The sequence below is a fragment of the Podarcis gaigeae genome, assembly GCF_964106915.1.
Source record: "Podarcis gaigeae genome assembly, chromosome: 9".
Taxonomy (NCBI): Eukaryota; Metazoa; Chordata; class Lepidosauria; order Squamata; family Lacertidae; genus Podarcis; species Podarcis gaigeae.
This window is the reverse complement of record NC_139685.1, coordinates 59,096,260-59,122,884: the sequence shown is the minus strand read 5'-3', so window position 1 is coordinate 59,122,884 and position 26,625 is coordinate 59,096,260. Positions and strand designations below refer to the sequence as shown.

Below are 26,625 nucleotides of genomic sequence, written 5' to 3'. Positions count from 1 at the left end.
AACTCAATTGAGATGAGAAACCTAATACTAAAAACCAGCTATCACAAAAAACTAATAATTGATGAAAAACCAATTATTATCCTCAAAGTGATCCCAGTTAGGCTGTTGCGTAAGAGGGAAAGATATGGTCAGATAGCAGGGGTTTTGAGGAGAAACGGTATAAAATATAGATGGGAGTTCCCTGAGGGGATTGCCTTCTTTTTCAAAGACAAAAGATTTAAACTAACAGATATTCAAGAGGTGGAAAAATTCCTGAGAAGGTACGAGAAAGAGCTTGGTAAGGGGGAAGAGAGGATAAGAGACAGAGAGGGATCTAGAAACGAGAGAAAAAGAAAGAAAGACAAGAAAGGGAGACAGGAGGAAGGAGAAATTGGAGAAGAAGAAACTGAGGAGGAAGAGGGTGCGGTTGGTGGGGAGGAAGCAGAAGAGGAGGATTACACTGGGAACGGAAGCCCCAAAACATAAACTTGAAAAGTTTGACAGAACAAAGAGAATAAATCGTAAGGAATGTCTTTGAACTTTTTGTCCTGGAATGTAAACGGTCTGAATGAAAAATCAAAAAGGAACAAATTAGAAAAAATTGTGAGGAATAAAAATTATGATGTGATCTGTTGGCAGGAAACACATGTAGCAAAAAAACACAAACATATATTGATGAATAGAAGGCTGGGAGCAGAGTTTATTAACTCGGATGTGGGGAAAAAAAGAGGACTAGTAATTTACGTTAAAGAGAAATGGGAACCAGTATTGATCTGTAAGGACGCTGAAGGTAGAATTTTGGGAGTACAAATTAATCACCGTGGAGAAAAATTTAATGTGGTAACTGTTTATGCGCCCAACACTAAGAAAGCAGAATTTTTTAAAAAATTGGAACAAATGTTATTAGAATTAGAAAATCATAAATTAATTCTCCTTGGAGATCTGAATGGAGTACCGTGTCCAGAACTAGACAGAAATGGGAAAAAGAGGAAACCGAACCAAGGGAAACTCCCTAAATCATTCAGTAATCTCCAAGAAAATCTGGATTTAATTGACATTTGGAGGCACAAAAACCCAGTAATGAAACAATTCACGTATTTCTCAGAACCACATCAGAGTTGGGGCAGGATTGATCAGATATGGGTCTCAAGAGAGTTATCAACAAGATCATTAAAGTGTGAAATACAACCCAGAACCCTCTCCGACCACAACCCAATAGTTTTGGAAATAAAATGTAAGTCAGCAGGCCCGTATAGATGGAGACTGAACTAATATTTACTCGAAAATGAGGAGATAATTGAAAAGGCTAAAACTACCCTTAAAGAATATTTCGATATGAATCTGAATAAAGAAACAAAAATTGATGTTGTATGGGACGCCAGTAAGGCGGTCCTAAGAGGATTTTTTATTCAACAAAATACATATAGAAAGAAATTAAGAGATTTAAAGAAGGAAGAAATAGTTAAACAACTGAGGGAATGTGAGAAAAAGCTAATAGTGAACCCTAGAGAGGAAAGGACCAAACAAATTTCCAAAACGCTGCAGACGCAATATTCGATATTAATAAGCCAAGAGGTAGAATGGAGAATTAGATCAATGAAGCAAAAGTATTTTGAATCGGCGAACAAGACAGGACGGTTACTGGCGTGGCAACTTAGAAAAAGGAAAAAACAGAGTGTGATCAATAAAATTAAATTAGAAGAACAAATACTTGAGGACCCTGGTGAAATAGAGGAGAGGTTCCTTCAATTTTATGAAAATTTGTATAAAAAAGAAAAGGAAGATATGGAAGAAATAGATAAGTACTTGGAAAGGAACAGAAGAGAACAGCTGATGGATGAGGAGAAAATTTATTTAAACAAACCCATAACGGTTGATGAAATTAAGGAGACAATTAAGAGGATGAAACCAGGGAAAGCACCAGGCCCTGATGGATTATCCCAAAAGTACTACAAGGTGTTAGAAGAACTTCTGACACCGATCCTTTGTAAAGTAATGAATAATATTTTGCAAGGAGGTCCGGTGCCGGACTCTTGGAGGGAGGCGCACATCACCTTAATCCCCAAATCAGAACTTGACAAGCTGGACATAAGCAATTATAGGCCGATATCACTACTCAATAATGACTATAAAGTATTTGCAGGAATAATGGCAAATAGGCTTAAGAATTATCTATCGAAATCCATTCACAAAGACCAAGCTGGATTTCTTCCTAATAGGTATTTAAAGGACAACATAAGACATATAATAAATATTATCGAATACCTAGAACTTAAGATCGATATCCCAGCAGCTCTAATTTTTCTTGATGCCGAAAAAGCATTTGATAATGTGTCATGGAGGTTTCTACTAAAAGGTTTGGAGAGAGTTGGTATAGAGGGCCCCTTCTTGGAAGGTATAAAAGCGATATACGCAGAACAAAAGGCCAAACTGATCATCAATAATAATTTAACTAGGTCATTTGAGATATCGAAAGGCACAAGACAGGGGTGCCCTCTATCCCCCCTCCTATTTATTATGGTATTGGAAGTGATTACAAACAAGATCAGAGAAACCTCCGAAATAAAGGGAATTAGATTAGGGGATAAAGAATACAAACTAAAAGCCTACGCCGATGATTTGATGATATCGCTAGGTGACCCAGTAGTTAGCATCGGTAAAGTTATGGAGGTGCTGGAGGAGTTTGGAAGCCTGTCCGGCTTCAGAATAAACAAAGTTAAAACCAAAATGTTGACAAAGAACTTAACTGAAGAGCAAAGAAATCTATTAGAGTCGAAAACGGGAATTAAGGTGGTGAAAAAGGCGAAATATTTGGGTATTTGGATCTCCACAAAAAATATAAACTTAGTAGAGGACAATTATACAAGGATTTGGAAAGAGATCAAAAAAGATATGGACACCTGGGGGAGGCTTAGATTGTCCTGGTCGGGCAGAATGGCAGCAGTCAAAATGAGTATTCTCCCAAGACTGCTGTTCCTATTTCAGAACATTCCCGTGATAAAGGGGCATGACATCGTTCAAAGACTGGCAGAGAACCCTGTCCAGATTCATTTGGCAGGGTAAGAGAGCAAGGATTAAGTTTAGATTACTTACGGATCGCTGTGATAGGGGAGGGTTTGCTGTTCCCAATCTGAAATTATATTATGAAGCCGCGTCTTTGTGTTGGATCAAGGACTGGATTGCTTTGAAGAATGTAGATTTATTGGACCTGGAGGGGTTCAATGCTAGATTCGGCTGGCACGCGTACCTATGGCAAGATAAGGAGAGGACCCATAAAGGTTTCTCCAATCACATAATTAGAAGTGCGCTACTTGAGGTATGGAACAGAAATAAGAAACTCCTAGAGAAAGGCACCCCATGGTGGTTATCCCCAGTTGACATTTTAGCAACTAAAAAGCCTAATATGGAAGGACAAAGATGGACCTATGAGGACCTATTAGTAAAATCAGAAAAAGGGTGGAAGCTTAAACCCTATGAAGAACTGAAGGATAAATTAACAACTTGGTTGCAATTCTACCAAATAAACTCCCTATGGAACGAGCATAAAAAAACAGGGATGAGCGAGAAAAAATCCAGATTTCAGGTGGAAATAATAGAAGGAAACTCCAAACTCCTATCTAGAATGTATAGTCAATTACTGGATTGGGACATGAAAGATGAGGAGGTTAAGGAGGTTATGACCAAATGGGCTATAGATCTTGGATATAATCTGGATTTTGATAGGTGGGAGAAACTCTGGAATAAGGACATAAAATTCACAGCATGTGTTGACCTCCGAGAGAACTTACAAAAAATGGTGTACAGGTGGTACCTTACCCCTGTGAAACTAGGAAAGATGTACAGGACAGGGGATAAAACCTGCTGGAAGTGCAAGGTAAAAGAAGGAGACTTCCATCACATGTGGTGGACCTGTGAAAAAGTAAAAGGGTTCTGGGGACTTATTTATGACGAACTAAAAAAAATTATGAGATACACCTTTCCCAAAAAACCTGAAGCCTTTCTATTAGGGATGATCGGGAAGGAGATTAGGCAGGAGGATCATACTATGTTCCAATATGCAACGGTAGCGGCCAGGATACTGCTGGCACAGAACTGGAAAACTCCTAATATTCCAACTATTAGAGACTGGCAATCCAAGTTATTTGATTATATAGAGTTAGCAAGGATGACACAGAGGATCAGGCAGCAGAAAAATGCAAAATTTATTAATGACTGGAGTAAATTTCTCACATATATGGAATCAAACTTAGGAAATATCAAAATTACAGTAGGTGATGTATAATGTTTGAGAGGTGTAAACAAAGGAGATAAGAACCACCCCACAGGAAGATGACGTGGGACCACAACTCAGACCGTTCTGAAGGGAAGTCAATCACTGTGGGTGATGGGTGGGTGTGTTGCTTTTTGTTGCTTTTTGTATGTTTCTTTTTTTGTGTTTGGTTTTTTTTTCTGTATGAGAAATAATTTAATAAAAAGATTTAAAAAAAAAAGAAAAAAAAGAAAAATGACATCACGTGAATGCACAGAAGTGGCGAATTGCGACCTGCGCATGCACAGACGCGAGTTGCGTTCCTTTCAGGTTGTGAATGGGGCTCCGGAACAGATGCCATTAGCAACCAGAGGTACCACTGTATAGATCTTTGAACGGTGATATTGTCTACGTGTGGCATAATGCTTTAACTTTTTTAATTTCCACTCTCAAACTCTTCTCTGCCCAGTTCAGGCCCAGACAAGTGGGAATTAATCCCTGAGAGTGCATCAGAACAAATGGAGGGGAAATGTTCTCTAATCCATTGATAAAGGCTTGAGGGTGCCATGGCTAAACTCTGGAGTCAACAGGCAGCACTTGGGCATGCTTAGTCCTCACACCTGTCAGAATCTAACCAATGTAGCCTCAACAGGTCCTTCTCTCACAATAGCACAAATAAGAGGATAGCAAGCCGCAATGACTAGCCCGTAACCTCAGCAACCGGGCGAGGGATGATGAAGAGAGGATGCAAAAGTCTTGAGGGAGTGGTGTCTCTCTTCTGAGGGGAAAGGAGGATGAGGTCTGAGGTCTGGACTCTGTTGGACATCTTCCTTAGGCTGTTGTACTCCTAATTCTCATAAAGAGTTAAAACATCTATGCCAACCTGAGAGACCTTGGGCTTTACTACAATAACATAAAATGGGCTCACATGGGCATACTGTAATTTAATTTTTAACTTTCTGCAGAGTTTATTTTTCATCACTTTGGATCTGCAGTGTGGAGATAAATTATGTATTTAGGCATTTGACAATTTTATTAAAGCTTCATTCCCATCTGATTTCTTTCAAACGATCCATATTTCAGGGATTTCATCCTTAATTAATCTTGGCAATACCAAGGAAAATTGGAAGACAGCTTTGGAAAAAAAATGATTTCAAACTTGTATTAAAACTGTGTTCTTCACATTCCCTCTAGGAGCAGTCTGACTCTCAGGGCTGCTGTACAGAGGCGGTTCCCCCCTCCCCCCTGAGATAATCTCTGTAAAAAAAATGAAAAGTGTGCATCTACTTGCACTGCTAAACTTGATGCTGGTGCAAATATTTACTTTGCTGTGAATACATATTTAAAACCACAAGTGACAGCTTGGAATATTTGGCTTTGCTTCTCTGAAAGAAATAACCTCCCCGTGCAAAATATCCATCTGTGGTCATTTCCCCCATAGTCTCATTTCTGCCCTAGGGCATGGATGGTGAATTTGTGGCCTTCCAGATGTGGCTGGACTACAGTCCCCATCATCCCTGTCCATCCTGGCTGGGCCTCATGGCAACACCTGGAGGACATCTCACCCAAACAGTTTTTTGATGGTTGCCAGTAGCAAAGACCAGATGGTGCTGGCCAAGCCACACTATCCAGCAAAGCAGGAGATGACACAAGAGGACAACTCAATTACACACTGATATGACCTCAATCAGGCTCTAATCAACTGTGGATGTGAACCACCATGAACCAACTGTTTTACTACCCTGAATCCCGGGCCCACCTGTAAGTCAGTATGTCAAGTCCCCAGTCCAGGGTCAATCCACATGTCCAAAGGAAAGCAGTCCTGCAGAGATCCTGGAACACCGAAGCTGAGATCCATCAACGTGGGCAGTTGAGCAGACACAGCACCTCAGCTCTGCTGCCCTTTCATACTTTGCATGCTGATCGCAGCATCTGGGCTTGATGAAGCATGTAGCCCTCACCTGTTCCGAGCCCACTCCAGCTAAGGAATCACACCTCTTGTCCCAGAGCTAGGGAGCCCCACCTGGCCAGCTGGGGAGCTGGGCTGTGGGCCCTTGCTGAGGAGATTTCACCCCTCCCATATTCAAGAATCTCCTAATGAGTCTGCTGATTCTCCAGATAGGAGGAGCAGTGTTCTGCTCTCTACTTATTCTGCTCCAGCACCACATCAAAGAGTCGGTCAGTCAGTCAGTGTGTCGGAGAGAGACTGAGTGTTAGAGATCATGTGTATAGATAAGGTTGCTGCTAAGAGCAGCTGCAGACACTCAGTGTAGTGCAGCATTCATTTATGCTTAGACCTCATTAAGCTCTGTATATAGTTGTATAATAGTTGTAGATAGAATAAAGAAGATATTCTACAGAGCTGCTCTCCAAGTCATTTATACTCTGCTATACTCTGCTGTGTGACGACTGTCTTGTTGTTGAAGTGAATCCGGTGCTCCACAGCACTTTGACCAGTTCCTGTGCAGAATGTGGTCTCTGGAAGTGCTACCCAGCTCGCCTAGCCCAGTCGGGGTTGAAGTGGATGAGCCCAGTTAGTGGCACTGGCTCAAGGGCATTGCTGACACTTGCCTGCCTCAGCCTCCTGAAGCACTCCACCTGCTGCTCCCTACCCCTCAGAGCCCACTTTGTTTGGAGAGACAGGGACCCCTCTTGTTCTGGTGATGGGTCCTGCTGCTCTGGTGCACTGACACCCCATCCCTTTGTCATTCTCAGTCACCACGTGAGTACTTCCTACACCAACCTCTCCTTCCCCATCCCCAGCTTGCACTTGTGTATCCCAGTCCTGGCTTCACCCCTCGCCAGGATCCTCTTCCTCCTCCCCATCGTCCTGCCAGTTCATGACATTTACTTGTATGAAAATACAAAGGGGTTTTGAAAGCTCTACATCAGGATCCAGTACCTCTGGTGCTCCCTCTAAGAGGAAGTGTCACAGCCAAGGGCAACTGATGACTCCTTTCTTCCCAGGTACATAGGGATGGCAAAGAAGAAGTCTATGCTGGACACCCTTTCCAGCTTGTGGGTAGGAATATTCGGTGTTCTATAAAACTGCAGCAGAACTTCTTACCATGTGCATACCATGCATCCTTTCCAGATGTACCGGTCACAGTGCTATAGTTGTTTGTTTCAGTGTTTTTTTGGAGTGAAACTAGTTGGCTATTCACCTTAATGGTTGCATGCTGCCGATTAGTGGAGAGTGATTGCCCTTTTTCCTGTCCACACCAATACTGGGGCTTATTCAGATGGAGAAAAGTTCTGTAGCTGCAGTCATGCCCCTCCTTTACTCCCAAGCAGTAAAAGTTGGGAGTTATAAGCACCTGTCCCAGGTATTTATAGCCTTTGTGGGGTTGGGGGGTTGAGCTGAGGGATACCTAATGCTCTTGAGAGAGATTAGATAGCAGAAACAACTTCAGTTCCCTCTTTTAATCTGTGATATGGCTGACTTTCTGTGAAAAAAGAATAACCAATGGGTAGGGAAACGCACAATATGAAGTTGTTCAAAGCACACACTGAGCATCACATGAAATGTGGGAAAATGGTGCAAAACACTTTCCACACAAAAATAATGTGGAAGCATGGAATTTATTTTTTGAAAAAAGAGCAGCTCTAGTACTAGAAACAGTATGCCTGGAGTGGCCCATAGTGTAGTAGGATGTCCCTATTTTCACTGGAGAAATGTTGGAGGGGACATCTCTATTTTCAACAGAGAAATCTTGGAGGGTATGATAATGTTTGGGTCACAGCCTGCTCCAGTAGTTGCCACACAAAAATTAGTTTACTGATTTCTGTGTTTCTAGAAGCAACTGTTGCCCACAGAATGATAGTTATTGATAGACTAAAGAAACATACAAAAAAGAAAAGAAAAGAGTAAGTTATGGAATCTTAGAATTTGTTAAAAAATCCATTATTATTTTTTAAAATCACAATTGGCTTCTTAAACAGAAAGAGAAAATAGTCTAACCCACCCAATGTTGCCGAGAAGTTTTTGTACCAGAGATATTCCTCGGCCGTTTGTAGACCGAGGCAAAACCTGATCTCCTGCTATTGTTCATTCTTCATATCGTACAAATCTCCATAGTGCTCCTTTTGCCAGATTCAAAGTGTGAATTATGGAGGAACGGCACATTCCGTACCTCATGGTGGACAGATGCTCCTGTGCAAAAATGTGACTGCAAAATATATTTATTCCAAAAATACAGCAGGAGGAAATGTGGTCTGCTTGGGACGCAGTGACTGTAACATGTGTTGGTGATATCACAGTGTCTCACTTTCCATCATGAATTTTTCAGTGACAGTTCATTATCAGTAAGTGGAGAAAACAAAACAGAAATGAAATTCCTGAAATGGGTCCTAAAAATCCCTACTTTACACAAAAGACACTGCTGTACACTGGAAATTAAATACTTCAGATCCAGGGAAATTCAGGTCACATCTGCAGCATACAGTGAAGGCAGTATTATACCCAGTGGCGTAGCGTGGGGGTGCAGGGGGGGGCGGCCGCACCGGGCGCAACATCTGGGGGTTAGGGTTAGGGGGCACAAATCCACGGGTTAGGGGGTGCAAATTACTTGCCTTGCCCCGGGTGCTGACAACCCACGCTACGCCACTGATTATACAACAGTCATGGCTTCTCAGAAGGAATCCTGGGGAAATGTAGTTAAGTATTTATATGCAAAATATCCCTTTTTGCTCATGCATCCATACTTGGGGCTCCACACTCAACCATGAAGCTCACTGCGTGTCCTTTGGCCAATCACTGCTCAGCCTAACCCATGGATAGGTAAACTAAGGCCCAGGGGCCGGATCCAGCCCAATCACCTTCTAAATCTGGCCTGTGGGCAGTCCGGGAATCAGCGTGTTTTTACATAAGTAGAATGTGTCCTTTTATTTAAAAGGCATCTCTGGGTTATTTGTGGGGCCTGCCTGGTGTTTTTACATGAATAGAATGTGTGCTTTTATTTAAATGCATCTCTGGGTTATTTGTGGGGCATAGGAATTCATTCATTCCCCCCCCCAACTAGCCCGCCCCCCGCCCAAGGTCTGAGGGACAGTGGACCAGCCCCCTGCTGAAAAGGTTTGCTGACCCCTGGCCTAACCCATGGAAAGGTTGTGAAGATAAACTAGAGGGAGAGGTGAGAATGATGCACACTATGCTTGAAATCCTTGGAGTAAGCCTGGGATAATAAATAAATAAAATGAACATACTTCCCTTGCTCTTTCTCTCAAGTTGCCTTTTCTCCTTCACACACAGTGCTTCCACATTTTTGCCTCAAACCTTTGATTTTATTTTTTTCTTGTAAGAGCTGAGAATTCAAGTCAGTTTATCATCTAAAGCGGCACTGGGAGGCATGGCTAGAATCTGGGTAAAATTCAGCTGGCATATGGCAAAATATGGTAAACTCCTGCTCAGCCATGAAGTCCACTGGGTGACCTTAGGCTGGTCATTGTCTCTTAGCCTAACCCACCTCACAGGGTTGTTGTGAGGCTGAAGTGGAAGGGAGATAACCACGCACACTGTGCTTTTGGAGGAAAGGTGGGCTATAAATGTGATATATAAATAATAAAAGAAATGGGGGGGGGGTGGCAACTTGTGGAAGTAGCAGCACAAATAGTCTGTGTAGCAAAATTAAACTGCTACCATTCAAGCAAAGGGAATCAACATATGAATTTTCTGCGTTGTTCGTAATTATGACTGTTGCAGGTAGGTGGGTGTTGCAGGAATGGGCAAAAGAGATCTTGCATCTAGGACGCAGTGTAGGTTGAACGATCTGCTGGGACGTGTTTGAAAGAAATGGCCCAGACATTCCACCCTCCTTTGCCAAAAGCTGATCTGCAAAGGACAAGCAGCTTAACCATGTGGAAGAAACCACCTCTGGAGCAAAACCCCCATAGTGAAAGGCATCTTTCTTTTGCTACAATGGAAGTGTGAAACAACTTGAGAATCTCCTTTTTATCCCAAGGCGTTCTCTGTGATTTTGCAAGTAGGGCTACCAGAATGTGCATAAGCAGAGGGGAAGGGCTGTGGCGGTAGACCTTGTGCTTTGCATTCTGAAAGCCTCAGGTTCAATCCCTGTCATCTCCAGATAAGGATGAGGAAGACTCCTGGCTTGATCGGCCCCTGAAGAGCTGCCACCAGGGTCAGCAGTACAGTGGACACTCGGGTTGCGAACGTGATCTGTGTGGGAGGCATGTCTGCAACTTGCAGCTTCCGCAACCCGCAGCGCCATGTCCGTGCATGTGTGGATTGCGATTCAGCGCTTTTTACTTCCGGGTTTCAGCGCGTCCAGTCCCGAAAACGCGCAACCTGAAGCATGTGTAACCCGAGGTATGACTGTACTCAGCTAGATGCATCAATGTTCTGACATGGTACAGGGCAGCTTCTTCTGTTCCTTTAGCCTCACTTAAGTCATGCATACCTGAATGCAGGGATTGCTACCTAGTATATGCAACAGACAAGGCAACGGGGTGAGAGCCTCCTACCCCCATGGTGAGGATTAAACACATAATAGCATGCTCCAGAGATTTAGTGTGAGGAGCCATAGGTTCATGCACATTTTTATTGAGTAGTAATATAAAATGCTTTTTTTTTTCATTGTTACAAGTGCATGCTTTGATTGCCAACATTTCATAAGTCAAATTACAAAGGCAAGGCTGTAGGCTGTAGTGAATTACTTGGGCACTTATACAATTGTTAAAAAATATCAGTGGACTGCTTTTGTTGGTTTTTCATCTTCCTTTAAGAATGAACCAGTTGTAACCCGTAACTGATATACAAAGGGAAAAAAGTGAAAAAATTACACGGTTTGTGGCACATGACAGAACGTAACAAAATGACTAAACCATCATGACATTAACAGTTATCATGCATTTAGTTTCACATGTAACTACAAACTTAGTTTAAATTTCACAAGGTTTGCTAAACATGCTAACCATCGATATGTGCACTGACAAGCTTATATTAAAAACTTTTAAGAATACTCTCCCCCTTAGATTTTTCAAAGCTTTTTTTTTTTGATTACAAAATTTCAAAGGCATTAGCATTTTCTTTTTAGAGAATATAAAGTACGCCAGTACATACATTTCCAGTATAAGTCAGACCACTAAGCGCATTACAGTCCCATACAGGCCTATACAGCCAATTTTTTTTTCTTAAAAAACATGCATAGGCAGATTTTTACAGAATATAGATGCTTTCACTGCACTTAATATGGTGTCTTGTTCACTATACTTAAAAATGCACCACTCATAAATATTTAAATTCAGCAAGCCACAACCAAGACTTGATTTACCAAAAAGAAAAATAATAAAGAAAGGATTCCTAAATATAAACAGCAAAAAGAAAAGAAAAAAGGAGTATCATTATTCCAGTTTTATTTTCCTTAAAAACTTAAAAGAAAAGATTTCTCACTGCCAAATTAGTTAAGGTAAATGTTATATTTAAAGAAGGGCATTCAAGCACACTAAAGAAACCTGAGGTAAGCATAATCTGTACAAAATTAAACTGTCCTTTTTGGCATTTTTAACAAATTTGCAACTTTTTTTTTTTAAGATTGCCTAATTTATTTTTTTTAAGATAGCCATCGTCTGACAAGAGTAGCAAAACATTATCAATAAATAGTCTCCTTATTTAGTTTGTACATCACTTTGTTAAAAATGTTTTTGATGTTGTCCATGTTTAGTGCTGCAACTGTAAACGTACAATAGTTAGTAAGAAATCAGACAAAATTGTCATGTCCAGTAACATAATAAAAGGCCTTTCAGTTAACATATCGAGAAGTTTCCAATGCAGTAGGAAAACATGTTCATTCCCCTAACTTTGCAATATATACCAGCATTAGCTTTCATTTAGTTTTCTACAAGCATTTTAAAGGCATATCCAAGGAGGCGTTGAACCTCCACCCCCCACCCACCAAAATAAAGTCTACTATCTCTTCTTAGATGATATTGTAAACTGAATCCAACACCTGGCCCCCAGAGCAAGTAAGCTATCATCAGAGGCAAGAACATCCCACTGCTGATATGCAGCAATCCCATCATGCCCTGCAGCTCAAAAACAAAAAAATCACAAGTTGGAAACGGTCACTGAATATTGCTGCTATTACTGCCATTACTGTCAGTGCCATTAGTCTCTGAGGAGATTGCCTTGTTGATGGAGTTAAGGTTGGCATCGGATGGCATGGCATCTCTGCGAGGGGGCATCCGTTCGTTAATCCGGTCCAAGCCTTTGGCTTCTTCAAAGCTCGTGATCTTATGCTGTGGCGAGAATCCTTTGATAGCTACACAGAGAATTGGGGGGGGAGGAAAAACAAAAACAAACAAAAACAAAACAAACAGAGAGGAAAGGAAAGTCAATGGCGACAAAGTGTTGGCATTTTATCAGCTTACTGAACAGTCAACTGAGTTGAGAAATTCCTTCACGGTGAAGAAAATAAAATGACAATGCGATTAAAGCTTCTGGATGGATTTGGAAACAGCTAGAAAGTAGATAGCCAATGTATCTTGAAAGTTTAAGATGCTCCCAAGAAAATTCAATTCTGACATTTTATTTGGTGGTTCGGTGTGGAATGAACTTTTTTTTCCAGGAACAAGTAGTGCTCACAGAAAAATAACAAACTAAAATCTCCTGTCTTAAAAGTGTAGGGTCCAGTTTCACACATATTGGTGCAGTGAAGCCATCACGGTATTTTCTGCCCTGTCAACTGCATGTAGTGAATGTATGCCTCCTTGTGGTAGCAACTAAATTACAAAAGGGAGCTGGTTTGCTGTTGTAAATGGCAGCTCCCACATGTGTCTGTACAAATGAAAGCACTGGCTTGAAACTGGGAATGCAAAATAATCTTGCAATGACTTTAGGGTATTAAAAAAAAACGTCTGAACTGGTCTTGAGTGATAAATGGTTGCGATGTCCTCATAGTCTCATTCGAGATAGAATTCTTGTTGATTTCCAAGGGAGATTTGTTGTTGTTGTTTTCTTTGGAATAGGCAATGCAGGATGAATTTAACAGCAGAGCAGCCGTCAAGAGGCTTCACAGAAATGATGAAACATTCAAAACTATAGGTTGCCCAAGAACTCTGGTTTGTGGCCTTTCAATAGCCATATTTCAGGCGTGCCAACCTCATTGCAGAGGTTGTATGATGCCAAATGAGGACTTAGGTTCTCCTTTTAACAAGCTTTGCTAGCCAGCTTCAAACCTTGGTTAAGATTCCTGCCTAAAAACTAGGACTCTGGTTAATCTTCACCCCATCAACATCATGGTTAATGTTATTATTTGGAAGGGGGATGGAGAGCAGTAGCAAGCTATGCAATGGTCCACTCCCTTAATCCTGGTAAACAGATTGTTCCCATTATATAGAAACCTGGATTGAGTGTTTATGAAATTTATCATACGAGGATGCCCTTATAGTGCATTAGACAGAAGGTCCTCAGTGTCTTCACTACAGAAGAAATGATCATACACTACTCAGGAACAATAACCTTCTCTGTCAGCCCTAGAGCACTACAGGATAATCTGGTTAAACTGCAGTAATTGAGTGTGACGTGGATGCTGAATATCATTCTTTTTGGCATATTTGTCCTTCTTAACTTTGAAAGTATAGGAACATAGGAGCCAGTAAGTGAATTTAAAAGTCAATGAACTTGCCCTTCAGCAATGACATTAGGAGTTCCACATTGATCTCACTAGGTATTTCACACATTCAATGAAAGGGGGGAAATTCAAGGGGCCTGATGCAATTCCATCATTTCAGGGGCTTACTTTAGAGTGTTTAAAACAAAAAAGGGGAAGGGCTCTGGGCAGCAATCCAAGAAACAGGCTTAACTTATTGGTTGCTGTTAACCCACCTCTTATTTTAGTATATATATTGAACAAATATATATTTCAAGAATGTTGGTTATGTTTCTTTCTGCTGGGTTTCTTAACATGCAAGATAGCCAAGATGGTCAGTTAGTACCAGCAACATGGGGAGAGAATACTGGGAGGGCATGAGCGAAAAGGAGGGAGTTGGAAACTGAATTTGCTCTTTGGTTTATCTGTCAAGAGGTATAATCAATTTTGTTCTCCATCAGGGAGAAAGCATAATCCTTTCTGAATTTTGAGATGACTTGCCCCCGCCCCTCACATTTCTCCTTAAAGGCAAAGTCCCTGGTACTATTAAACCACTTGTGTTGAATTTTGTGGCAAGGACAAATCCTCTCATGCTGACATTTTGCGAACCACCGCTGTGGAAATATGGACTGCAGACAGATACAGAGGACCAATTCCCCTTCCCCCCATGTGGTGATTTCTTTTTTCCCTGCACTTTTTTTGCTAGGTGGAAACCACTGCATACTGGGCCATCTGAAGGGGTGGAACATAAAGATGGCTTTGAGGCTATCATGGCTTCTGGGGGGAAAAAAATCAACAATTTAAGTCAGTGGACTGGATCCAAAGAGCTGTGAGCGGTTCCATAAAATGTGTGCAAGATTTCCACACAATGCTAGAACAGATAGGGCCTTATTCTTCAGCTGGAACAAGAGCCTATGCAAGTAGAATAATAGTGGAACACTTGTAGAGAAGAACACTTGCACACTTTTCTCAAGCAAGAGACCCTAGTGTAAAATGGCCCTTCCTGAGGGGAAATGGCCCTTCCGTGAGTTGAAGATGACTCCTGCATGTGGAAGGGCATCTTTGGATCCACTCCAAAATGCTTAATCTTTGCATGTTGGACCACTTCAGACAACATACGTTTGCTGTGGAATCTACCACCCTTGGTTGTCTGGAAACTTCCCTTCATCACTTGTAACCCACATGTTCCCACCTATTCCCCACCAATTTCATATAGGTTTCATACTAGAGATAACTTGAACAAAGACTCATAGCAGAACATTCAACCCCGGCCCTCTTAAAAATTCACCACAGTGTTGTCAATTTTGATCCAGTCCTTTGACGTAGGTGTATAATGAATGGCAATGTGAAGTGTACGGCAGTTTAATTTTGCAGGATGTTCAGCTGTGATTGGATGTATGAACACCTAGACTCCGTCAAAGGCCTGCACAGGCCCCTAGTAAACACTTGTTTATGTAAACAGAATCGTTATTAGATTTCCCAAAGGCGATAGCTTTTCAGATCAATCATCAATCAACCAATCTTTGGTTACAGTGCAATGCAATGATCAATAAGAAGTTTAACTTGAACAACGCGTATTCCCAAAATGGGACGCACATCTTGGTGTCAAGCAGACATATTTATACACCTTTGTGCTGAAGAATGTGCTCTGCTGCAGTTGCTGGTCAGACAATGATTATTAGCAGTTTACATTGAGAAGTAATACTAAAAACACAACACAGTCACAGAAATCACAGGAAAAAAAACAGCCAAACTGTCAACAAGAATGCACATTGCAGAGTAGAATTTGCCAACAGGAATAGAGAATTCCAACATAAATAGCAGCTCACTCACTGCTATTTAGAAAGCAGTTGTATTTTCTCTTACTTATTGCTAAGAATTTTGTTCACTCCTGTAACAAAAAGATCAAAAAACAGATAGGAGGGCCAAAATGGCAGTCTTACTCCATGCCAACAGAACTAATGACTAATGATTTTTTTCTTCTTTTTTTTTGGAAAAAAACTCATGTTTTAGGGGGGCAAGAACAAAATACAACTGAGTAATTTTTTGGTTTTGTTTTAAAGGGGAACTTTTGAGAGTCTTCTTGCAAAACAATTTGAATTACTAATTTAATCATCGTGTATAGAAATATTTCAGTATGCATCTGGAGATCTATTAACTGTACAACTAACAAAATTGTTTTAAGAGCTGAAACAAAAGGATCCCTGAGAAAGGCAGCTTGAAGTTTTGCATTCAATATCTTCGACAGTAATTCATTTGTGCTGGTAGTCATTTGAAATGGTGTTGGTTTTAATAGCTACATTAGAGAAAATTCCCAAAACTTGCAGGGGAAAAAACCTCCTAACATCTCCCATTGTTTTAATATTTTCCCCCTAAAGGGACATTTTAAAATATACTAAATTACAGTGAAGACTCGTTCAAAAATCACTTTCACTAGAGACCTCAGCAAAGGGAGAACCCCATTCAACTTTAGCGTTCTCTCAATTTTCAGATATATCTTAAGGTGACATGGGGAACTGATTGATCCCCCTTAAGGGAAACTGTTTGTTTGTCAAATGGCTTTTACTAAAGTGCTGCCATGCCCCCTTTGAGTTGCAAGCTTTCTTATCCTTGTGCAATACTGATTCAGCACTTTAAGCTTAATGGACACAGATCAGAACATCGCTGCAACTTTAAGAAACAACACCAACAACAAAAGGAACACTTTCCCCTTTAAAGCAAGTAAACTTAGGTTAATACTGAGCCACAATTGTTAGCTCAACACCCACACACTCTATACAAGCTACAGCAAAAATGAATACACCCAGCAGAGCCCTTCTCTGTTGTAACAACAACAGAAAGGGGTCTGGCCAATTTACCTTCATCAGCCTCAATAGCCTCAACAGTAGCTGAAGAGAAGAAAGGGGTAGCAAAACGAATGAGAAAAATGAGCAGAGGATTTAACTCTAAGAACAAGTCAGTGAATAGCAAAGGAGCTAGTACACTTGAAGGTTACTGTAAGTGCTGGATTTTGACACAGAAGACAACATAGAATGCTACACACAAAACAGACACAGGTATCGTAATTTGCAGGCAATAGATTTCTTTTTCTTTTTTAATGTGGGGGGAGTGAAAGTTACTCATTTGTACTTAAATATCTAATAAAATAAAATAGCCACATGGATTTAATTGAAATGCTATACCGTATTGTTCATAAAATATACAAAGTTGACGGTATAAAAGGGTGGCTGCAACACTGAATGGGGCAGTTTAGTAAGTTATGTCCAGTAAGACATATCGTGGCATTAAGCCAGTGGACGAAAGTACCAGCAATGCAGATCAGCAAAATACTGAAGCACCCTTTGATCAGCAGAGGGACTAAGGGAAAAGATGGTTTCTGATAATTTGGGGAAATATTTTCCTTTTCTCTTGGATGCCTTTTTTTTTAAAAAAAAACACACACACTAAAGAAATACTGAAAAGAGCTTTCAGTGTTCAATATTTTGTTTGTGGGTTTCCTTGTTTAGAGTGGCACAGAACACCATCTTTTCAAGTGCCCCATATTGTTGATTTTTTAAATTTAAAAACTATGTTTTAATTTTATTTAGATCTGAACTACTGGCAGAACAACTGACCATTTCAAAATTGCTGGTAGTATAGCATAGATTTCAAACCACCATGGCCTTTTAAATAGGGCTTAAGAAGCATTTGCAAACAGAAATGAACAAAGAAGTTAATATTAGAAATACATTGTTACATTATAGCTTGAATGTCTTTTTGACAGCCAGATGCACCTAAATCCACATTGGTATTAAGTATGGCAGCAAGGAAGCCTATCTGCCCATAGAGAAACATACTGGCCTGGGTCTGGTTTAGAATGTTGCATTTTTTGTAGTTGCAAAGATTAATATGGACTGAGATCAGTGGAATCTCATCAAGTGTCATCTTGCATCAAGGACAAGTTCCCCCATGGAATCTATAGCCCTCGGGTGCAGCAAATAAGGTAACTCAATAACCAAAATAAATATGCATAATAAATAAGAAAGAGGAAAGGGACAATAAAACTTAAGATGAGAAAAAGGATCAAACCAGCACAATACACTAAAAGAATGGTCACTAAGAATGTACACATTTCACACAATATATTGCTCATATTTTCTGTTAATACATAGCACAGTCAGCAAAATGTGCTTAACAGAAACTATGTAGATTTCAGTATATTTGGTGAATGGTGCAAGGTGTTAACTAATGGGTTGTGTATAGTAATGTTTCACTAAGCTATAATACTGCAGTATGAGGGAATTTCCCAATAGCCAGGCTTTTGGACAATCTGACAGAAGCAATTGTATCAAGACAACAGTTTTTTGTTTTTTCCCCCCAGGATGGGTGGGTGATAAAATTCTACGAATGTCAAGGGACTAATAATATGAAGCAAATCCCTTATGTGCCTCAATAATTCCATTAGTGTGACAAACACACTTTGGTCATCATATTGCAGCATTTACAAAGCAGAACGTTACCATATGTGTAACACACAAGCCACCAAAAAGAGAGTTTACCACAGAATACCTGAATCTTCTAGATAAAGAGAAAAAGAGACAGAAAGGGGGGAAAATACAGGAAAGAAACTCCAGGAAAGAAATGGGAAAGTTAGAGGCTGAGACTGAGTTATTGAAAAGGCGAATCTCCATGTCTCACAGTTAAAAGCTACATCATAATTATGGTTGGACACTCATGGGTGCATGTTACACAATAGTAAAAACAGAAAACAGTTAATACATTAAAATATTTGACTGTGGCTCCCAAGAGGAAAATTCTACTAACTATAGCGCTGCTGCATAACTCATACAAAATATGACTTGAAATAGTAAGTGAGAGAAAGTGCCTCAGTGCTTGCATATAGAGCAAAACCACCATTAAAACGTTCTTCCCTTTATTCAAGTAAATTGTGAGTCTGCCGTATGTGGCATTAGTTATTCACAAGCCATTAGTTATTCACTGGCCCTCAGAAACTGAATTCCAGTTACAGAATTCCAATACTGCAGTTCTACATGAAGAAGAGAAAATGAAGAATGCAATTTGGTAGTTATCAGCTGGCCTAAGGGAGGATTGGCATGCTGGCCAATAATTTGCAGTTTTTCCACATACGCAGCGTCTGCCATTTTTGTAAAGGGAGAGAGGTCATGCTCAGGAAGTTGCTTATGAATACCATACACTGAAAAGCAAACTTGCATACTTGCAAGCACAATGGATGGGAAAGAAAGCCTTCTCAAGCTTTGAAAGATGGGATTCTCAAGCAGAGGACTTTCTTCCCACCCTCTTTATCCGTGGCCTTTAGAAGCTGTCAACTAAGAAGTTAGACAGGGCAGATGAGTTTCACTCCAAGCCTGATCCACTGTATTTGGATTCAGGTTACTTGGGTCTCTGGAGCAGGTGGGGAGGCAGACATGTCTTGGGAGGGGAAGCTCAGGTCACTTACTTGGAGCTTTAGCTACTGCCTGCCAAAGCCGTTGGCACTGTGCTCCCTGGCTTGCTCCAGTATTCTGCATGTGATACAGTATAATTAATGATGTACCAGCAGCAGGCCCCTCCCTACAATGATGCCTGGTTTACCTGACTGCAGGCTAAGGTGGGAGGCCAAACGGCAGTAGAGGAAACCTGAATAAAGCACTGGGATCACTGCATTATGAGGAAACGAAAGCGGTTGCTACACTGGTGGGTCCAGATGCATGAATTCAGCACAGGACCTGCCCTGCAGTTGACCTGTTCACATTTCTGCCATTTAAATCACCCCATAATGTAGTTCCTGTGAAAGACTCTTTGGGAGTTGCATTGGTGATAAGTTAAAATGGTGGATGCACTGGCAAACATGGGGCACTACATTTCTGTCCATGCCAGGCCCTCCCTCTCTCCATCATGAAGAAGAAGAAGAAGAAGAAGAAGAAGAAGAAGAAGAAGAAGAAGAAGAAGAAGCAGAAGGAGGAGGAGGAGGAGGAGGAGGAGGGGTGGGGGCAAACTGGGAAATACAAATGTCACTGGTACCACCTACTTTCCTGGGATCCCAGCTTTTGCCTGAATATGCTGTGGATGGGGACTACTTCTAAGGGAAGAGGTTTGAGAACTATGCAAGAAGGAAAACCTATTCACATGCAGTGTATATGCCCTGGCTTTTGTAAAGTTAAGCTGCCAGAACCAAGATAGATATGTTTTTAAGCTATCACAGTAAGCTGGTGCAAGCCTCAATTAAGTTCCTCACGCTGATATGCCAAAGGCTTATGCATGGATCTCCACTAAATGTGGTTTCTGGATGGCTCAACCCATCCTAAATGAGTGGGGTCAGGGAGCAGCTTGGCTGTGTATGTGTGTGCTCCCTGTTTTTATATATATATATATATATATATATATATATACACATAAACCCCAGTCATTTAGATGAGTCTTTACCTACATATGAGGCAGCAGTGTCCCAGAGAAATAGCAGAGATGATTTTGTCCTTCACATGTGTAACTCTTCTCTATATATCCAGAGTCACCCCTCCCTTTAAATATTGCCAAGTATTGCAAACAGGGGTTGTGCATTTATTTAGTTTGGTTTTTCAGCCGAATTTTGTGCGCCAGCTTCTAGTCACTCTGTGGTCTCTCTCTCTCTCTTCTTGAAGAGACTGCATTTACATAGCAGAAAGGAATTCTGTGCTTTAGCAGCTGAATTTATGTATACCATAGCACACATTCACAAACATGCTTACCGCTTTGCAGAGTTTGTTTTCCTCCAGAGAGCACCCCACTGGGCAGCATTCCTGTTGGGGTCAACCCTTTCAGTGTCAGCACACTCTCACTCTCTTCCCTGGTAGAAACAGGATGAAGCAATTGTCAATTGCAGCCAGCAACGTATGTGGTCAGAAAGAAGAGAAGGGAAGAGCTAAGCACTTCCTCATTGTTTCTAGATCCAGCTCCAGCTGAGGGACACCCTTCCCTTCCCTCTGGTAACATCTTTATTCATTTATATCCTACTTTGTCATGGAACCTAAGGTGGAGTGCATGTGGTTCCCAGGCAGAAACCCATCCAGGCACTGACCAGACCCAGAACCGCTTTCCTTTAGCAAATCTAAAGCTCATATGGCCACAGACCATACCCTCGTTACATTTTTATAATACATGAGTTGTATCCAAAGTAGCACTAAGTAACTCAGGACAGATAAAAGGAAGTACTTTTCACAACAGCACATAGTTAAAGTATGGAACCAACTCTCACAAGAGGCACTGATGGCCACCAACCTAGATGGCTTTAAAAGAGGATGAGACAACTTCATGGAGAAGAGGGCTTCTGGTGGATACTAGCAACGATGTCTAGGCTCTGCTTCCACAGCTGCAAACAGCAATGTCTCTGAATACCAACTGTTGGAAACCACAGGAGGAGAGAGGGCTCTTGCGTTCCTGTTTTGATTGCTGGTTTCCTACAGGCATCCGGTTGACCACTGTGAGAAGAGGATGCTGGACTAGGTGGGACTTCCCTGTTCCACCTGTTCCACCTGGATCTTCTTATCTTCTTAAATCCTTGCATGACCAGAACATCATCCGTTTGTGGAATAGGCCTTCCTTCCCCTCCATGTGCCCACTAAATCTGTTATGGCTGTTCCCTAACTCCCTGGAGCAGATGTGAGGATGGTGCAGCAAGCACAGAGGGCAAAAAGTTATGTTGTGCAAGTGGAGGTTGTCCAGTGTGTGCAATTATTTAGTTGGATGCCACTTATGTTGTTATGTATTGGATTTTTTTGTACTGCTGTAAGCCACTTTAGATGCAAATTTAGGCCTAAAAAGCAAGATACATATATAATAAATAAAACAACTGGTCCTCTACCTTCTAATTCTAATACAGTCGTACCTTGGATCATCTTGCGACTTGAATGTTTTGGCTCCTGAATGCCAAAAACCCAGAAGTGAGTATTCCGGTTTGCGAACGTTCTTTGGAAGCCAAATATCCAATGTGGCTTCTGATTGCATGCAGGAAGCCAATTGGAAGCCGCACCTTGGTTGTCCAACATTTTTGGAAGTCGAACTGACTTCTGGAACGGATTCCATTCGACAACCAAGGTATGACTATACTGGGATAAGGAGTAGCAAAGACATGAGAAACACATTCCTGACTGCATCATTTTAATGCAAACTTCCTTGGCAGAGGCGTGCTATTAAGATTAAAATTCCAATTTATTCTTATTTAACACCTTGTTGGCACATCTTTGATAGCCATGCAGGCTTATCTTGTCAAGATATCAACAGCCTGATGTATTTGCATTTTAATGAATTTGCCAGGTATGCATCCTTCGTGTGAGCTCACACGGCTATATTCTGATGAGGATTATAACCATTTGGAATTTCCATTATGTGCTGTGGTTTGGAACCCAATGATTTCATCTTCTTTGTGATTTATGACAGCATTAGATGTTTGGTGGTTTGGCATGAACTTGGAAATCCTGGTTGCTCCTGAATGGCTGCAAAGCAGTAGGGAGGAAGGCCAAATTTAGAGACACAGGAACATTGAAATTTGCCTTATACCAATTCAGATCATTGGTCCATCTAGCAGTTCTCTCTGGATGTTGAATGTTACTTTATTTGATGTAGGTTGCGTATTTTAAAGTTATGTTTTATTATCACATTTTTGTATTGCATTAGATTGTTATAAGGTGTACATTCTTTGTTTCATCAGCTTGTAAACTGCCTTGGGTATTGTAAGATAGAAAGAGGGTATACACATTAAAAGTGGTGATGATGATGATCCAGGCTACATTCTGGATGAAACAGAACCAGTTTGAGGGAATTAAAAACAAAGCTTTCAAATGACGAGTGTATCAACAGAGAAGCACCTTGTCATCCTTGTAATAAACAGTAGCAAAGAAGACATACCTCAGCACAGAGAATACTCGAGCCATTTTGCCTATTGCCCGGATCTTGTTCCTTATAACTTCTTTCCGAGCTGCGGCTGTGGCACCTATAAGGGGGGGAAATAATAATAAACATGAAGAATTATAATGTTTAGTAGCTAGTAATGATAAATTTTGAGTGCTTTTTCTAATGCTTTGGCAGCCTGGCTTCCCAGTTGAGAAAGATATCTCAACACCACAGAATTAGACCATTTAAGCCTCCCATGCCAATGTGGTTGTTCGGGACCACAGCAGTTGTTTGTAATATTGGAAAAACCCTTTCAGCAAACCAAAACTCCCTTATACTCCAAATATCCCAACAATTATAGGGTTAGTTGTCTCCTTCCTTCCTAAAAATGAAAATTTAACTTACTAAGCAATCCCAATTTATCCCTATTGAAATAAATGGGAAAGAGAAACTATTAAGTTTGGGGCCCATTCTATTCCTACCAAAATATCGAAGGTAGGGTAGAAAACATCTTAGCAATTTCTGCCCCTGCCCCCCAATACCTTCCTGTGTATACAAAAACCAACAACAAAACCACTACAAACCACTGCAGGGAGCCTGTGGAAGTCTAGGAGTAATTTTTTTTATCCTTGGGGCTTAACTCATCTCCAAATTGCCTTTATCTTGACCCAGCAGTTAAAATATTTTCAAAGCGCAAACTTGAAATAGTGATTTCTTATTTCTAATGTTCTGAGTGAGGAATACAGAGCACCAGCTCAGGCTTAGGAAGCAGCAATCCTAACTACATAAATAAATACACTCAAGCCTTCACCATCCACTGCAATTTGACAGGGAGTGCCTGCGACTACATACCACTGGGGCTGACTCAGGACGTTTTGTTGACTCCCCATTCCAGGTGCAGAACACCCCTCCTGACTGGCAGCTGAATCTTACACAGGTGGTAGGACAGTGTTCTCCATCACACCCGAGGAAAACAGGCTAGTTTAAGGGCCTCAGGGTAGACATTAAGGCCAGCAATAAGAAAGCTTTGCTATTACTGGGGCCCAGAGCTCAAGAGGCACAGAAGGGTCTGCAGCCACTCTCAACATCTGCCGCCTGAGGTTGCTGCCTCACTTTGCCTAATGCTAAGGCCAACCCTGCATACTAGGGGGACTGAGATAGCTAGCAAATCTAACTTCTAACTGTCCTGTGCCTGCAGATTTTGATTTCAAGGACATAACGAAAGGTTTCACTGCATCTTATGCCATAAAGTTTACAACAGAATGGGAGAGGAAATAAATGCATCACAAAATAATCCTACAATTGGTTTCTAGAAGTTTGCATGTCTCAACTTTGAAACAAATTCAGAAATTTTTGTTTGGCATATCTGAGAAGCAGCAAACATAAAGAATTTTACATTTGAAGTATTTAAAATTCCTATACATTGTTATTTTAAGTGGTGGGGTTATTTTGGAGGGTTTCAGAATCTCGGTCAGAAAAGGAAATGAGGTTTTTCTCTCTCAGTTGTACCAGAAAATGCAATGTGATGCGATATCTCAGGTGTAGCAGTGAGGAGGGGAGATTATGTGTGTGTTTTAACTAAGAGTGCACTGACTTTAAATAGGAATGGCAAAAATGCAATTAAAAGTGGCTAGTAATTAAAAATGATTAAGAGAGAGGCCTGACAGTGATATCACATGTATCAGATATTAATCAAACAATGATCCAATAGAATTCAATCTATTTTGTGTTCCTGTTCAATTTAACAATCAGATTTTATAGTCTTGTTTTCTTTTAATGATCTGCAGGCTGATAATTTGGGCCCTTAGGTGTAACATAGAAACTAATGATTTAAGTGTTGAATAATAAACACATAAATGATTCTACGAAATAACAATAATAATTTCAAAGTAGGTAAATAATCAGAAAATATCATTTGTCAGAGGTACAAAGGACAAAATTGGGGAACAGGATTTATTAGCACATGTTAATTTTTAATTGGCAGGTGAAACACAGATTCAAGGGAGCAAACCCTGTAATCGTTTAATCAGAAAACTAGAATATGGGGAAATACTATACAGTGGTACCTCGGGTTACATACGCTTCAGGTTACATACGCTTCAGGTTACAGACTCAGCTAACCCAGAAATAGTACCTCGGGTTAAAAACTTTGCTTCAGGATGAGAACAGAAATTGTGCTCCGGCGGCACGGCGGTAGCAGGAGGCCCCATTAGCTAAAGTGGTGCTTAAGGTTAAGAACAGTTTCAGGTTAAGAACGGACCTCCGGAACGAATTAAGTACTTAACCCGAGGTACCACTGTATAGGAAAAGTGGAACACATTGAGTGGTACCACAAGGCAAGAAAATGATAAAGACAGAGACTGTCTCTGAAAGGTATATAGTGTATATAGTGGGGAAAAGGGAAAAGCAAGAAAAGAACATAGATACTTGTAGGAAAAAGGAGACAATAAATGTTGCAGAAAATTAAATCAGTACAAATAAAGAATGTTATATAGCCCTTAGATTTAGATACTTTTGTCAGCTCAAGCAAGCTTCTTTCCTCCATAGGTATTATCATATCTTTTAAGTTTCCAAAACAAATGTCTGCTGCTTGTATTGAAATGCACCTAAGTTAATGCCTATTAATTTCAGTGGGTCAGCTCAGAGATTGACTAATTTTGGAATTACCATTTAGAAATAGTTAACAAATTTTATGAGCAAATTCCAATTCTATATAGTCTCCATGACATTCATTCAGGATTAAAAGCCATTGCACTCATTTAGTTTCAACACCATCTTCCTATGCAACATGGCACAGTGCAAACCGACAAGGAAGATGCCCGAGGCAATGGGCTCAGTTCATAAGAAAGAGCTGGACCTGGTCCCTCAGGCATTCTGATGCTACCAGATGCTTAGAAGAGAAATATGACACACTGGCAACACTTTAGAAAAAAAAGGTTATTTGCTTATTTATTTATTATTAAATTTGTATAGCACCCTTCATCAAGTTCCCAGGGAGGTTCACAGCAAAGCGTCTTCTCAATAAAGGAGAGCACGGGTTGCGGATGGGGCCAAACAAGACACCCTCATGGTTATCAGGCAAGTTAGGATCAAGGGCTTGGATCAGATTGGTGGATGTTGTTACTGGGGTAAAATTGATGTTGCCAATTTTAGGGGTGGGATCAGAGGTTATTTAAGCAAGGTCCACAGCTTGTCCTTTCTCTTTCGCTGTGGACACCGGATCTCCCACCCGCCCTCCCTTGCTTGGGTTTCGCTTGACCTTGCTATGCCTGTCATGGGGTCGTTCGCATTGGTGCGGGGGCCTGGTAGGAATTTTTCCTTTTGGCTGATTAGTGTGTGCCAATTGGGTTTTGCCTACTGCGTAGCAAATCGTCACAACTTGTAAGGTTGGCGGTTAGGCATTGGTTAAAATTGGTTGGTGGAGGGGTATGGATTGGCTGTGCCTGCCCCTCCAATGCTGCTGCTGCACAGGTATTCCGTTAAAGGAATTCTGGAGCCTACCATCCCCTTCGTCCAAACCCTTGGTGCAGGGTGCGGGCCGCGTAAGTTCCAAGGAGCATGCGGGGATTAGCTGAGGGTCTGTGTCGCAGCTCCAGTTGACCCTGATCTTGTTTCTCCGCACTGACTAGGGAGTCAGTGCTGTCCCCCAAGGCGGGGGGGGGGGGGGACAGCTAGTCTAACCAATGCCTAAGCAACCACTCACAATTTGTATGATAATAAAGTTGTGGCCAAAATTATGCCAAAAACCTTAAACAAAAATAATGTGTGATGTGTGAGTTATTGGGTCTTGGGGACCTCAGCACGCAAGTCGAAGGCCCAAACTGCAGCTTTGTCCCATTCATGAATGAAATGTACAGTGCAAGTTAAAGCTGTGCTCAGGCAGGAGGTGCTGATTCCACCCCAACCCTCCACTCCTAATATGTCCCT

The 26,625-nt window shown here is 41.1% G+C and overlaps 1 protein-coding gene across 6 annotated transcripts in view; it reads right to left on the bottom strand.

Annotated features, from left to right (window-relative positions):
• Nucleotides 1-10,771: 10,771 nt before the first annotated feature.
• Nucleotides 10,772-26,625, bottom strand: part of PPP3CA (protein phosphatase 3 catalytic subunit alpha) — a 185,760-nt gene continuing 169,906 nt past the window's right edge. For 3 of the 6 annotated variants that reach the window (XM_083756620.1, XM_083756621.1, XM_083756622.1), the window contains 4 exons: nt 22,714-22,798; nt 20,559-20,656; nt 16,692-16,721; nt 10,772-12,504 (listed from right to left, as the gene is read on the bottom strand). In XM_083756620.1, the coding sequence (XP_083612746.1) occupies nt 12,308-12,504; nt 16,692-16,721; nt 20,559-20,656; nt 22,714-22,798 (410 nt within the window). In that variant the 3' untranslated portion in view covers nt 10,772-12,307. The remainder of the gene's footprint in view (nt 12,505-16,691; nt 16,722-20,558; nt 20,657-22,713; nt 22,799-26,625) is intronic. The other 3 variants (XM_083756625.1, XM_083756623.1, XM_083756624.1) reach the window with 1 other exon arrangement.